Genomic DNA, 16,082 nt, shown 5'->3' with positions numbered 1-16,082 from the left:
ATCAATATGAACATGAATATTCCAATTATTTCCATGCAATCCAATTTCTTACAAATCAATTAATTATATTTACCAATAATAATAAACCAAATAATTTCCCCCATATATTCCTCTGAACCACAACTTAAACATTTCTGCTTTCAATACAATATACAATTAATAGTATCTCAATTCAATTATTACAATTCCCTAGTTAAATACAGCTTTTTTTTCTTTTGTGTTTTAAAATCTTGAACTCTCCTCCTAAATTTCCCATTGTTTGCAGTTTTTCACCTACCTTTTTTGGGGAGGAAAAATAAAAATAAAAATAAATCTCTCTCTGCCTCATTTTGTCACGTTCCACCAAAGATCCTGGTTTCGGTTTCGTTTCTGCAGCTTAGCTAGGGGAAAAAAAAACTGCTTCAGGAACTCTTTACACTGATTGCCTGTAGGGTGGCCCTTTGAAGCCCCGGGCAAGAGTTTAAACAGTTTTTTTTTCTTCTAGCCATCAGCTGGGGCTCAAGAGGCAGCGGGACTGAGGAGGCAGAATGAAAAATCGGGACTTTTTTGAAACGCCGCGGGACGCGGGACAAATTGCTAAAAAGCGGGACTGTCCCGCCAAAAGCGGGACGTCTGGTCACCTTAAAGTAAGGAGGGGCATAATGAAAGTAAATGAATTCAATGGAATCTGGAAACAGTTCCTAATATATGTGTTTTCTGGAGGAAGGGGGATACCACCACCAGAAGAAGCTTTAAGATTTTGGAAGCATGAACGATCCCGAGGGGTGGGGGAGCACTTCTTGATTGTTTGTATTGTGTATATTGTTATATATTATATATTATGATTCATGTATGAGTAAAATTCTAAAAATAAAATAAAAAAAATAAAAAAAATAATCCTTTGAGTTGATATAGAAGAGTAGAATGTTTGTTGGTTTTACAGACATTTGGATCTAAACAGGAGGTGGCTGAGCTCACCGATCCATTTTCTCAAGCTCAATAGATTCACTATGCACTATTCCCAGATATTGAGTCCAGACTCTTCCACAGGCATTAGCCCCCTGGATCTATGAACAAAGTTCAGCAATCTTGTCTGATAGATGCTGACATAATCAAGGGATGTGTGCTGCAACTCAGCAAGTGAGAATTCTGAGCTATAATTCTCTCCATTTATCATTGCAGTTCCATGGTCATTAAAATTCGGATACTTGGTAATCAGAAACACAATCATTGGCTTATTTATCATATTTTAAAACCACTTATATCATTCACAGAGGCCTCTGAGTGATATATCAATGAAATATTAAAATCTTGTAAACAGTATATGAAAATGGAAAGCAGCAAGGGAGCAACATGTTAAGGGCCTTTTTGTGAACTTTATCAACTTCTCATTCAGATTGAATCTTAACATCTATCAGTGACATAAAAAAAGTCATGTACCCTGCAATCCTATGCTATAATAAACCAGCAGACCCAGATTAGATATGGTCACAGTATGTGCTAATTTATAGGAACAGGTAGAAGAAAATTAGAATTCCAATTGTTCAGAATGTACAATTGTGGGCAATTGTCCATAACAGCAAAATGGGTTCCCTTCTATTTTCATCTTTCTGTATCCTGTATAGCAATTGTCATTGCATACAGAAAGTGGCTGAACCTATCAAGAAGTGAATTCAGGGTTTATTACAAGGCATACATTTTCCTTTCTAAAATTCTATTTCTGTATGGATTTTACTTTTAAATAATAAATGTTGGATGTGGATGTTTCAAAATCTCCTTGATTTAGAGAAATTTTAGTGAATTACAGGTAATGAGAGCTAGAATCAAAAGTGAAGGTGGGTACCCTAAGAATTGGAGAGGTGAAGATAGCATCATTTGGCCAGGCCAAAGTCAAAATGCAGAAGAAATTAGTTAGAAATAGAGATGTATATATTTACTTTGAGTTTCAATTTCATTCTTTCCTTTTGCCCCCAAAAGGACCAGGGGTTCTGTCTCAACTAGGGTTAACATGATCATTGATATGGGATTCCCCATTTCTTTTTGCTTCCCAGCCATGTCAGGAAAGTAAACACCATGTAGGATATGACCACGTTTAATGTGAGACTGCAGTGAAAAGCATAAAGTATCTGGGGTCCTTTTCCAATGAAAGAGACATAAGTCCAACCTCAAATTAAAACCCATTGACTCTTATCTTGGGCCAAATTGCCCTGACAGCAACAAGATCACATTCTTGTTCATAGATAGCATGAAATATTTTTTTTTAGTACTTTTGAACCCCACCTTTGTTACTGACTTCTTGTCCCTGACACGCCAATTGTCTTCATTCGAATGGCTTATAGACCTGCTTCCATTAGGAAGGCTAAAGAGAAATGTCATGATTTAATTGCATTACAAATACAACAGTCAAAGTGCTTAAAGACCTCTCAAAAGAATAAATAAAGGTGAGTGGGATCCTATAACATGATGGGCCAATTTCCCTTTGGCTCTTTGGAAAAATCATACTTTAATGTCCTCCCTAACAGGTCAAAATCAGATAGTTCTATTGTTCCAGAGGATTAAAACTTTACAGCTATAGAACTAGCATTTAAATAAATAAATTAAAAATAAATAAATAAATAAATAAAATTTGTTCATTTGAATTTTTCTTCTTTTTCTCTTTTACAGGTTTCACTAATGAGCTCTTATGTTTCCTAGCCCATTAATATCATCATTCTACTTAATCCACAAAGTCTCTGAGGAGTTTCAACAAACATTCCTTTCCCCTATAATTAATGTGGCTTCTTCTCAACTCTTTTAGGAATTCTCAGGCACAGCACAAAAAAGTAGCTCAAGCTTGAAAGGGTCTGTTAATTACAGGACTAGAATATAATATTTATGCAGGCTATTCTAATTAAACTGCCCCCCATTATGTTTCATTCTTGCAGATGGAACTGGTTCATATGTAGGGAGAAATGTTTTCTTGAAGAAGATGGAATTTTTCATGGTGGTGATGGCAATATTGTCAACGTCACTGTCAGGAATTACATGCATTATTTTGCGTACTAAAGCATGTTCTGTGGGGAAAACTCCTCTCATTCAGCACAAGTATTTTCTGCCAGGAGATTTCATAATAGCTGGGATAATATCTCAGTTCTACCTGCCATCTGATCGAGTGGATTTCATTTCATTTCATTTTTTTCATTTTATTAAATTTGTATACCGCCCTACTCCCGAAGGACTCAGGGCGGTGAACAGCCATAAAATAAAACATGTAGATACAAAATTTAAAATAGAGATAAAACTAATTAAATAAATTTGGCTGAGACATTTTAAAACCCCAATAAATTAAAACCAAATTTAAAATTCCATTTAAAAAGAGGAAAAGTTTAGGTCAGGCCAGCTTGATGGAATAAAAACGTCTTAAGCGCGCGACGGAAGGTACGCAGATCCGGAATCCTCCGTATCTCTGGGGGGAGCTCGTTCCAGATCGTAGGTGCCCCCACAGAGAAGGCTCTCCCCCTGGGGGCCGCCAGTCGACATTGTTTGGCCGACGGCACCCGGAGGAGCCCCTCTCTATGGGAGCGTACTGGTCGGTGGGAGGCTATTGGTGGCAGCAGGCGGTCCCGTAAATAGCCAGGTCCTAAGCCATGGAGCGCTCTGAAGGTGATAACCAAGACCTTGAAGCGCACTCGGAAGACCACCAGGAGCCAGTGCAGCTCGCGCAGGAGAGGCGTTACATGGGAGCGCCACGTCGCTCCCATCACCACCCGCGCGGCCGCACTCTGCGCCAGTTGGAGCCTCCGAGTGCTCCTCAAGGGGAGCCCCATGTAGAGAGCGTTACAATAGTCCAGACGGGAGGTGACGAGGGCATGAGTGACCGTGCGTAACGAGTCCCGATCCAGAAAGGGACGCAACTGGCGAATCAGGCGGACCTGATGAAAAATCCTCCCGGTCACGGCCGTCAAGTGCTCTTCTAAAGACAGCCGTGAATCCAGGAGGACACCCAAGTTGCGAACCCTCTCCGTGGGGGCCAATGCTTCGCCCCCAATAGTCAGCGATGGCACCAGCTGACTATATCGGGACGTCGGAAACCACAGCCACTCAGTCTTGGATGGGTTGAGCCTGAGCCTGTTTCTCCCCATCCAGATCCGTACGGCCTCCAGGCACCGGGACATCACTTCAAGGGCATCGTTGTGGTGGTCTGGGGTGGAGATGTACACCCCAAAATTTCAGAAGACATCCATCTGAAGAACTGGTTGATGAGCTCGTGTAAAGATCTCTCTTCTTAAGTGTAGCATATCTTTAGCCGTATATCTTTCTCTAATAAATAGGTTGCCCATATTTAATTAGTTATTGTTATTATTTGTGTCACAGATTCTTTGCTCTATCACTTGCCTTTTAGTTCCTTCATTCTGAAATCAGTATAGATTGATCAGACTGATATTTCTTACCTGGCAAATAAATACACAAACACACTTGTGATGACTGTCACACTTCTGTTTTTATTCAAAATCCATATTGAAATTTTCTTGTTTTGTTACTGTTCAATGATTCATTAGTGCTGTGCTATCAAATCACTATTTGTAGCTAAATCTATGTCAATCGTTTTATTTTTTCACTTAATATTAGGGAACAGTTGTGCTGTGTAGCGCTTGGCATTATTTGTTGAGCAGGCATGGAACCCAGATAAAGAAACATCAGTAACTTTTATTGGGATGAGGAAGTCCACTGAAGGTCTATCACGATCCTAGAAAAACAAAAGTTATTTATAAGATTTGTCCTCACAGTTTAGTTGAAACACATATTTCATGCCTGCACCCACCATAAAACAAACCCAGAAGAAGATAAAACTACAAGACTAGAAATTACATAATATGCAATAAGAATTACATATAGGTTGTCAGCGTCTCACCGCTGGCATAGAGAGGAGAGAGATAAGCCCTGAACTTTTGCCTGCTAAATCCCTTTGAAGCCCGGCCGTCGTGGAAATGAGGAGGGGGGAGACATTCCTGTGAAATGACGAGACAAGAAGTCAGTGGAGTGACTTGGAAGATAGCCAATGAGAAGCAGATAATTGGGGATCGGAAAGAGAGGGATTGGGGGGCAAAAGGTCAGCCTTGTCCGTCTGTCAGACTTCGATGCTATCTCATAATAAATGAATTTCCAAACTGCGGTGAGACGCTGACATAGGTTTTAATATGATTATTTTCCTTCAAGCAAGCTGTTTTCTAGTGAAAATTGTTTTATAGTGAATTAAAGAATCATAACAACCTGCCTATATCCACTCAATGTATCTTTCATTGCAGATTTTTCCTGCAGAACTACCAACATATCCTTGCCTTGGTTTTTGCTGTCAAGGAGATCAATGAAAATAATCATATATTATCCAACATGAGTCTGGGTACTGATATCTCTAATAGTTATTTCATGGCGAGTTGGACCTACTTGGCTTCAATGGAGCTTCTCTCAACACGGGGCAGATTCATCCCCAACTATAAGTGTGATGCCAAGGACTGGGCACTATCTGTCATTGCAGGACGCTAATGCGCTTATGCATGCCCCCTTTACGGACCTCTTACAGACCTAATAATACTTTTATTGTAAGGTTACAGTAAGAGGTCTTAAACTATCTCCTTTTTTTTTTTTACAAATTTATGTGTATAAAAATACAACAAATACTGTAAACTAACTTTTCTTTTTATTATTTTTTTGTGGTTTGGAAATAAAGTGACAATCCAAAGAATGAGGAAACAGCAAACCATGTGTTTGCAGAAGAGATGAATAATTTTAGACACTGCTTGGTGGGTTCCTCAATCTGAATTCAAATCAATTAGTGTACTAGGTTTTCTTGACTTATTTACAAACACGATGAATAGAAGCACCAATACATTTTCATCAATACATTTTCACACCATGTTTTAGTAATAATATTAAGGAGTCATGGACCTGATTAAGTAATGGAATAGTTATCATGATTTTTATATTTCCTTCCTTCCTTCCTTCCTTCCTTCCTTCCTTCCTTCCTTCCTTCCTTCCTTCCTTCCTTCCTTCCTTCCTTCCTTCCTTCCTTCCTTCCTTCCATGAATATTGTTCATGGTAATTTGAATCATTAAAAAAATGAAATGATGTAAAAATGAATGAAAACTACACATAAAATTAATAAAAACGCTCTATGCATGAGTTAAAGTGAATTCCCTTATATCACACTCAAACACATCCTGTTTTAAATACCCTGAAAAGCATGAGGGTATTTAAGAAAAAGACCAGAACTAAAAGAGAAATAGCTGATTTATTACAATGCATATTACATATTCTTGCTGATATTTACTAACATTTGATAAACACAGAATCTTCTAATATTAGACAAATTTCTCCTCCTCCTAAAATCAGAATAATCAATTGATTAATAATTCTTAAGTAGGCATAGGCAGTTCCACTAGCTAGAATGTGTTAGGAGGTTTTCTATGGCAAATTGAATATGGTAGGACTGTAGATGTTTGAGACCCAAAATTATTGACTTATGTCTCTTTAAACAAAAGACGGTACTTCTGCTTCCCTCAAATTAACTTTCCAAAGATTTAGCAATACTTGCTTTTCAGATCACACAATATTGTTTGCTCAGGAGCTGGATGTCAAACCCCAGTTTGGGGTTCGCCATACCTTGGGGGTGTAGATGGATGGCTGAGCAAAGTGAGTGGCAAGCAAAGCTTTAGCAGCGGTTGCTACTTCTGGCTGCGCCGACCATCTCTTTGTTGGGTGCCCGGGCTGCTTCTGGTTGCACCGACCACCTGTTCATCAGGTGGTCAGGAGGCCACATCCCACCCGCTCACCAGCTGACCTTGCTGGCGATTGGCGACGACTGCTGCCCTGGCTGACAGAGGATCTGGATGCCACTCCTTGGGCGCTATGTGCAGATGTCACCCAGCATTTCCGGGGACCTCAGACGTTTGCCGGATGGTGGGCACAAGGCAGGGGCATGTCCAGCCAGCTGGAGATCATGGACCCTTGCCGATAAAGCACACTGGGAGGTGGACACTCCCAGCACTGACTTTCTGACAGACTCCTTTGATTCCCAGTCACATTTGACTGAGTGGCAGGAGAGACATATGACAGATGATGAGGAAGGGGAGTGGAGCTACATCCAAACATTTTGTGCCATGCCCTGGCTTACCCTCAGCTAAACTGTTTATTCTACATGTCTACCACCTCCATGGGGTTCCACCGTGGATCATCTTGGACTGGGGGAGTGTAGTATACTGCAAAGTTTTGGCAGGAGTTTGTTCACCTGATCGGTTCCTCCCAAGGCCTTAGCTCAGCATTCCACCAAGCACAAATGATGTGGAAGAAAGAGCAAATGCCATGGTGGAACAGTATCTTAGGTGTTACGTCACCTATCAGCAAACTGGGCAAAATCCTGTGATTTGTGGAGGTTGCATATAATAATGCACTACACCACAGTACCAGTTTTACCCCCTTCTGGGTAGTTAATAGGGTGGACTTCATGCCCATTCCTGAGTAACCCAAGCACCCTCCTGCCCCTAGTAGTTCAAAGGAGCAGATGGGGATGATAAAAGGATAGGGTTGCCAGGTCTGCTTCCAAAAAATAGCGGACAAGCGGGGGGGGGGGGTGTTAAGTAGTAAAAAAATAAAAAAAATTACAATTAAATTATATATTTTCTTACAAACATTTTAACACGTATTAAAATAATCACTTCAAAACTTTACTTAAAATTCAAAACATCAAATATATTATAATAATATGTAAAATATTAAATTACATTTTACTTTGCTGTCGTGTGTATTTTTTATTTGACTGCGTAGCTTTGATCAATTCTTTGTGTTTAAGGAATAATTCTTTAATTTCAGTACAACATTGAGAAATATTAAAAAATATACAAAGTTCACTTCGAACTGATGGTACAAGCAGTCGGTTACGTTCGTCAGTCCACAAATTTCCCATGACGCTGAAAATTCGTTCAACATTTGCATTTGATACCGGAATTGATGCACAATACTGGAACAGTTTCAGTAAACTCGGAGCTGGCTCTTTCATTCTAACTTATGAAAAAAAAGACAAAACGCGATTCTCCTATCCTTATTCTCTTAGACTGTACAGCTTTAGATTACGTACCATTTCATCATAAAGCTTTTGAATTAAAAAAATGTCCACTGTTTTGTGAAAAAAAATAGTGAACATAATGTGAAAAAAGTGGACTGTCTGCTCAAATAGTGGACACCTGGCAACTCTATAAAAGGAGTATGGAGAACTGTGAAAGTGGTGCTAAAGAAAGTGGCTGAGATCCATTAGGCTCAGGCCAACAAAAAATGGGCTCCCCACAAGCCGTTCCAGGTGGGAGGCTGGGTATAATCTCTCAAAGAAATATCTAAGATTAAAAGTACCTTGCAAGAAACTGGGCCCAAAATATCTGGGCCATTTTCCAATTGTTAGGGTGATCAATCCAGTTACCGTAGAACTGAAACTTCCCTGGCTATTGAGCCGGGTTCACCCAATGTTCCACAGCAGCCTGCTAAAGCCAGTGGAAGAGTCCATTGCCGGGTCTTATGGCGGGGGACTATTACAAAATTGACTGGGCATTGGATTCCTGACTCATAGGAGCAAGCTACAATACCTGGTACAGTGGAAAGGATATCCCTCCACAGACACTTCATGGGTGGTGGACAAAGGGAGCCACACAGCTTCTTAGGAGGTTCCATCAATGGTATCCCCACAAACCTGGATGGGGGAAATTGCTGGTCCTGCATGCCAGGTTGCCGTATCTAATGCCTGTGTTTACTATCTTCCAGGTGCACCTCTGGTAGAGTGTAGCCACCTGTCGAACCCCAGTCCTCCATACCTGGCAGGTGGGTGGATGGCTGAGTGAAGCGAGCAGCAAGCAAGGCTATGGCAGCAGCAGCTACTTCCAGCTGTGCTGACCATCTGTTCATCATGGGTCCGGGCTGCTTCTGGTTGCACCGACAACTTGCTTGTCGGGCGGCCGGGAGGCCATGTCCCACCCGTTCACCAGATGAGCTTGCTGGTGATCAGTGACTAGTGTTGCTGCAGCCAAAAGAGGATCCAGATGCCATTCCTCGGGCGCCCTGTGCAGATGTCACCTAGCACTTCCAGGGATCTCTGACATTTGCCAAATAGTGGCTACAGGGCAGGGGCATGTCCAGCCAGCTGGAGGGCATGGACCCTTGCTGATAAAGCAAGCTGGGAGGCAGATGCTCCCAGCACTGACTTTCCAACAGACTCATTCGACTCGCATTCACTGAGTACCAAGGCTCCGGCCTGATTTAAGGGGGTTTTTTTTGCTTGATGGTTCCAGAGCATTCTTGCTTCAGTTCTACCCAGGTCTGGCCTTGGACCTTTGAAACTGGATATTTTTTATCCTTTTGGAAAGTAAGGAGCAAAAGTACTTGACTTGTAGCATACTTGCTTCTGGAATTCAGATAAAACATAATGGAAAGGAAGATATGTTACCAAAATATGAAATAACTAAAATGAAAAGGAGAAAACTAATTCCCTATGCCCTTCCAGTACTTGTTGGATTGAAACCTATATCCATGGTTTGCAGGCATATTGGTATATATCAATATAAGGCATATTGGTATATATCAATACTAGTTTGATTTAGTTAAATAAAAGACCAAAGGTTAAATTTACAATTGTGCAAAATGTGAAAGAATGAGGTAGAGTTGTGACTCCGACCCCCGAGCCCGTCTTATCAGAGGGAGAAGACTTCGAAAGTGAAGGAGAGGAGTTGGCAAGGCCTCCCTCTCTAGGACCCTCCTCTCTGGCAATGCCTCAGGTGTCCTCCAAAGGCCAAGAGATAGGCCAGGAGCCAGGCACTTCCGAGCAGCTGCAGTTAGACAGTGACGGAGATGAGTCTTGGCTGGATCCCCGACAGTGTCAGAAAGATAAGCGTGTGCAGCAGAGAAAGAGGCATGCCAGAGATTAAGCTGAGTCACTGGACCACACCCCACAGGCGATAAAAGGGGGTGTGGTGGCCATTCAGGCCTTGTGATGGACAAAACTGAAAAGCTAGCAAGTCATACTGCGTTTCTGGAACTTCGTTATATGCCCTCCTTGGATTTATTATGGACTGGACTTGACAATTCTTTGGCTTTGTGGACTTATTTTGGTGTATCGGGAGAGGAGAAAAACCTCCCTTTGTGAGTAAAGTCTTTGGCAGGCAGCTACTGGGTTGCTGCCAATTCTGTTATCTCCAAGGAATTCCTGACTGCTGGTTTTATTAACTCCTGACTGACTGTTTGTGTGCGTGTATGAGATGGGGACAGAACAGATAGCCTGGCAATATCAAATAATACTATGATATTATTGCCATTCTTTAACTTGGACTACAGATTGGATTATATCAACTACTAGTAGCTGGATACCCATGCTTTGCTATGAAACTATGTGATCGGGCTTGATAAATTGACACTTAAAGCTTGAAAATTTATGTAGAATGTGTAACTCCTTAGCATTAGAGTGTGTTAATAAAAGGCAACTGGCAGTTGGAACAGAGTTCTTTTCAGGTGGGGAGGGGGAGTGGAATGTCTAAACTCCCAGCCTGCAGGCCGGATGAGTCAAGAACTGGCCATGCCCACACCCAGTTTAGCAAAGGGGTAGCATCAGAGCGTGTTGATATAAAGCAACTTGCAGTTGGAACAGAGTTCTTTTCAGGTGGGGAGGGGGAGTAGAGCATCTAACTCCTTAGCATCAGAGCATGTTAATATAAGAAATATATTATAAATATATACTAATGATCTGATGGTCATTTCGAAAAAGCCTTTCTTAGCAAACACCTAGAAGCCAAGAAGAACATATGTGCCAAGTTTCAAGTTTGTAGGCTTTACAGTTCTGGAGATTTCATGATGAGTGAGTGGTATTTGGCTTTTATAAATATAGTTGAGGATGCCCATTCATTTGGTTGTCACAGAAACCAAACAGGGCAGGTACAGACTTCAATGGATAGTTAGAACTGCAGAAAAAACCAATTGCAACCATCCTGTGTTCCATTGAGGACCTGTATACTGCACAGATCAGGAGGATGGACTGAGAAAATATCTACAGACCCCTCACATTCTGGACGTAAACTATTTCAACTTCTATCCTCAGGACACTGCTACAGGACACTGCCTGCCAAAACAATCAGACACAAAGATAGCCTTTTCCCTATTGTCATCACTCTGCTAAACACCTAATGCCCACAGCACTGTTTATGTGTATGTTTATGTTTATGTAGTAGGGCTGTATTGCTATTATCTTTCTCATCTTTCTCATCCTCTTATCTTTCCTACTACCTTCTTCTATTGGTATCTTATGATTTATCATTTGTTTATATCTTATGATTGTATCTTATGATCTATGACTTAACGTTTGTTGTTTGTATGTACACTGAGAGCTTGTGCATCGGACACAAATTCCTTCTCTGTTCAATCACACTTGGCCAATAAAGAATAAAGATTATGAGATAAGACCTCTGCAAAGCTAGAGGAGGGTTATGGTGCATATTGAAGCAAAACCATGTTCTTACATTGCTCATCCTATCTTATCTTCATACCATCATGACTTCATTGATCCCATTTTCTTTCCATTTCCTATGAGGAAAAGACTAGGGAAATGTGGGGATGGGTTTCCTTCCTTAAGCAGGACCAATCACATTTAATCCTTAAAATTTGTGGTCCATTTTCCATATTCCATATCAAATTCTGAATTTGTTTCTGAACATGATTACACTTACATTAATATTTGTAACAAAGACAGTAAATTAAGGACAGAAATAACAACAACAACAATGACAATGACAACGATGACAACAACAACAACAATAATAATAAATATTTCATGTTGGGAAACCATGCTCATTTTTTCTTCTATATCTAGCTCACCTCATTTCTGAGGGCTCCAAATTTGTGTTTCTAGTACAATAATTTCTGAAATTGTTTCTGAACATGATTACACTTATACTAATATTTGTAACAAAGACTGTAAATTAAGCAAATATTTTTTTAAAAAAAAATATTTCAAGTTGGGAAACCATGGTCCTTTTTTCTCCTATGTCTAGCTCACATACGGATCTTCCCCATTGATAGATGGCAAGATACAAGGTGCTTTCTTTCATCGTTTTTTCCCAAATGTTGACCAACAGATCATGGGTATTCTCCAGTTGCTATTGTATTTTAGGTGGTTATGGATTGGACGGATTTCCCAACCTGATAGGAGTGGAGAGAGATTCATACAAAATGCTATTCCTTTCTATTCCAAGAAAGGTATCTGCTTTGACTTCATGGAAGAGATGGCCAAGGAAACATTTGCTGATGATATTGCAGGAGCATTTCAAGACTTTGGTAAAATGTATATGATTATCATGAAGAGCACTGCCAACGTCATTATCCTCTATTGTGAAAACCAGGTCACTGTCATTTTTAGAATGTTGCCCTATTTTACAGAATTGGAAGAGATGCCCATCGAGAGAAAAGATAAAGTTTGGATAATGCCAGCCCAGATGGAGTTTACATCCCTTCCCTTTCAAAAAACCAGGGGTATGGAAGTGTTCCATGGTGTTATAACTTTTGCAATTTCTTCCAAGGAGATTTCTGGATTCGATAAATTCCTTCAGATGATAAAGCCAACTTCAGTAGAGGAAGACCATTCAATGAGAGTGTTTTGGGAACAGGCTTTTGAATGTTCTTTTCCTAAAGATAATTTAGATGAAGACACTGGAACGATGTGCACTGGAGAAGAGAAGTTAGAGAATTTACCTAGGTCTGTGTTTGACACCATCCTGACTGGGCAGAGTTACAGCATCTATAATGCAGTCTATGGTGTGGCACATGCTTTACAAGCCATGCTTTCCCCCAAGTCCAAACACAGAGCAAGGACAGAAGTTGGGAGAGAAACATTGTTGACTCAAAAAGTATGGCAGGTAAAAAAAAAAAATGAACGAACATTTCCCACTGCTCTTTTGTATGATGCAATGAGCTGTTATATAACACAGTCAATGAGAACAGTGAAGTGTTCTCATTGACTGCATTGGGGATAATTTTCAGTCTCCTGCCAAAACATTTTCCCCATCATTAATGACTTAGAGAAACTTTTGTGGTTGTGAATAGATAAAAATGCTACAATAGGAAAGAAAAGTTGAGATGCAGCAGCACTGGCATGATTGGCAGAAGTTCAAAATGTCTGTGGCAGAGAAGAAATATGGATGGGGTGGAGGAACAATAATTATATTAATGAAGCACATCCTATGAAATCAATATCCCAAACTGAATACTATCTATCTATCTATCTATCTATCTATCTATCTATCTATCTATCTATCTATCTATCTATCTATCTACCTACCTACCTACCTACCTACCTTTCTTTTTCTTTTTTCTGTTTATTACTTTTTCCATTAATTGTCATTCTTTGCTTCTGTTTAGCTCCATCACTATTTGAGAACCATCTCATTTAATAACACTGCAGGAGAGAAAATTTCTTTTTTTTTTTTTTAAATATACTTTATTGATTTTTTTTAAAAAAAGTTTTTTTAAAAAGAAAATATCAAATCTCAGGTAACATCTGAGGTATCGTGCGATTACATATATACAGTATATACACAACAAGTATCTTCAAATCTATCATTATTAGAAATAGGCATATCCTTATAGTCTTATTCTATTATTCCACCATTTATACCACCTTTCCCATACTGCCTTAAATTTTGAATTCTCATCATCTTTAAGCATACTGGTTAATTTTGCCATTTCTGCACATTCCAATATTTTATTTATTATTGTCATCTCTGGAGGTATTTGTTTTTCTTTCCAGTATTTTGCGAAAATTAATCTGGCCGCTGTTATAATATGTATAATTAATTGTGTCTTGTCCTTAGAGAGTCCATCTCCCATCATTCCTAGTAAGAAAATTTCTGGAGATAATTTTATATCTTCTTCCACTATTTCCCGCAGCCAAGTTCGTATTTTTGTCCAGAACTTTTTTGTCTCTGAGCAGGACCACCACATATGAAAGAAGGTGCCAACCTCCTTTCCACACTTCCAACAAATTCCTGAGGCGTTAGGAAATATTTTTGCTAATCTAGATGGGGCTAAATACCATCTGTGAAATATTTTGTAGTGGTTCTCCCTATAAGTTGCTGATTTAGTAAGATTATAATTTCTATTCCAAGCCTCCTCCCAGTCATTGAAATTTAGTCTGTGGCCAATATTTTTTTCCCAAATGCTTAGTTGGTTCCTAGCTATCCCTTCTGCTCTGTCTTCGCCTAATAGGAGGTTATAAAATCTGGCTAGCATTTTCTTTTCAATCCCCAACATAATTTTATCTAGATTGTTGTACTTCATCTCTATACCAAATTGATCCCTATCTTTTTGATATCTAAAACTTATCTGCGTATAGCTCCACCAGTCCAAATTAAAACCTTGATTATTTAGTGTTTCTCGTGATCTAAGAATACCATTTCCATCTAATATGTCTTTATACGTGCCAAATTTCCCAATATCCCTTTTATTAGTAGCAATCAACGCCTCCATAATTGAGAGCCAAATCGGTATTTTCGTATAAAATCTTTGTCTAATTTCTTCCCATGTTTGGATCAGAGTCTCCCTTAATTTGTGTCTGTGGAAATGTGATTTCTTTTTGTTCTTTGGGCCCCATAAATAAGCGTGCCAGCCTGCCTGTAGATCGTGGCCTTCTAGCGTCAGGATTCTTTTATTTTGTAATGTGACCCATTCTTTGATCCATACTAATTTAGCTGCTTTCTGGTAAACTTGCCAATCCGGTAATCCGAAACCGCCCATGTTTCTTTTCCCTTGCAGTGTTTTATATGCAATTCTTGCCTTCTTCCCTTCCCACAGAAAATCTCTCACCTTCCTTTCCAAATCTAGGAAATATTTTTTATCCAGGTTCACCGGAATGGTTTGAAATAGAAATATGATTTTGGGGAGAATATTCATTTTAATTGCTGAAATCTTACCTGTAAGGGATAGTTTTAGTTTCTTCCATCTATCTATGTCCTGCTTTATTTTTTGTAGTAATGGACTATAATTGTCCTCTTTTAAGGAGGAATACCTTACAGTGATCCAGATTCCCAAATATTTTATTTTCTTTGCTATTTGAAGCTCCAGGGACTTTTCTAGCCGCTTCTTATTTATCTCCGCCATATTTCTTACTAAGATTTTAGTTTTAGTTTTGTTAAGCTTAAAGCCAGCGACTTCACCATACTGTTGTATTTCCTGGAGTACCTTGGGACCAGATTTCAAGGGATCTTCCATTATTAAGGCCACGTCATCCGCGAAGGCTTGTATTTTAAAATACAAACTTTAGAAACTTTTCTTTCTTCCTTATGTTTGAACGCCGTGTACGATATCACTACTCCTCTCAGATACGCTTTCATGGTATCCCATACAATTTCCTTCGCCGTACCTTGCTTGCTGTTCTCAATAAAGAAGCACTTAATTTCTTCATTTAATTTTATTATAAACTCTTTTTTGTTCAAGAGGTTGGACCTTAGACTCCATCTTTGTTGTCTTCTCTTGTTAACGTAATGCCAATGTATTTCAAGAAGTTTATGGTCTGTCCAGGTATTTATACTTATATCCGCTTTCTTAATTTCTAACCCTAACTTTCTAGTAGTTCATACCATGTCAATTCTGGACCAGGAATTTTGTGGGTTTGAGAAAAAAGTATATTGGGAGTCGTGAGGATGTAAAGTATGCCATATATCAATTAAATTGATTTCATCGACAAGATCGAAGAAGCTTTTTGGCAGAGGTAATCTTTTATTTCTTTTTCTCTCCCCACTTTTATAATCTTTCAGTGGATTAACAATTCCATTAAAATTGCCTAGCATACATATTTCCGCATGGGCCCAACTCCCTAATTGTTCGTGTAATTTTTTATAAAATTGTCCCTGTTTCTCATTTGGAGCGTATACTCCCACCAACATCATTTTTGCATTAGCTCTCCTAAAGAAAATTTCTTTTAATGAAAATGGGGATCTAGAGACTGGATTTGACATTATCAATTGGGTCACATTCCCAAACGAGACATTTGCTAAAGTCAAAGTTGGAAAAATTGACCCACCTGCTTCTCCAGATAAGCAGTTTACCAT

The 16,082-nt window shown here is 39.4% G+C and overlaps 1 protein-coding gene across 1 annotated transcript in view; it reads right to left on the bottom strand.

The window, feature by feature from the left end:
• LOC139317651 (vomeronasal type-2 receptor 26-like) overlaps window positions 1-8,907 on the bottom strand; it is a 51,765-nt gene extending 42,858 nt beyond the window's left edge. The window contains exons 1-2 of the mRNA XM_070944734.1: window positions 8,814-8,907; window positions 6,619-6,746 (exon numbers count right to left, since the gene is read on the bottom strand). Of these exons, the coding sequence (XP_070800835.1) occupies window positions 6,619-6,746; window positions 8,814-8,907 (222 nt within the window). The remainder of the gene's footprint in view (window positions 1-6,618; window positions 6,747-8,813) is intronic.
• Between the last annotated feature and the right edge of the window lie 7,175 nt (window positions 8,908-16,082).

The sequence above is a fragment of the Pituophis catenifer genome, unplaced genomic scaffold (assembly GCF_029215685.1).
Source record: "Pituophis catenifer annectens isolate HBS135680 unplaced genomic scaffold, rPitCat1.0.hap2 SCAF_5, whole genome shotgun sequence".
Lineage (NCBI taxonomy): Eukaryota > Metazoa > Chordata > Lepidosauria > Squamata > Colubridae > Pituophis > Pituophis catenifer.
This window is presented reverse-complemented; position numbering and strand designations above follow the sequence as displayed.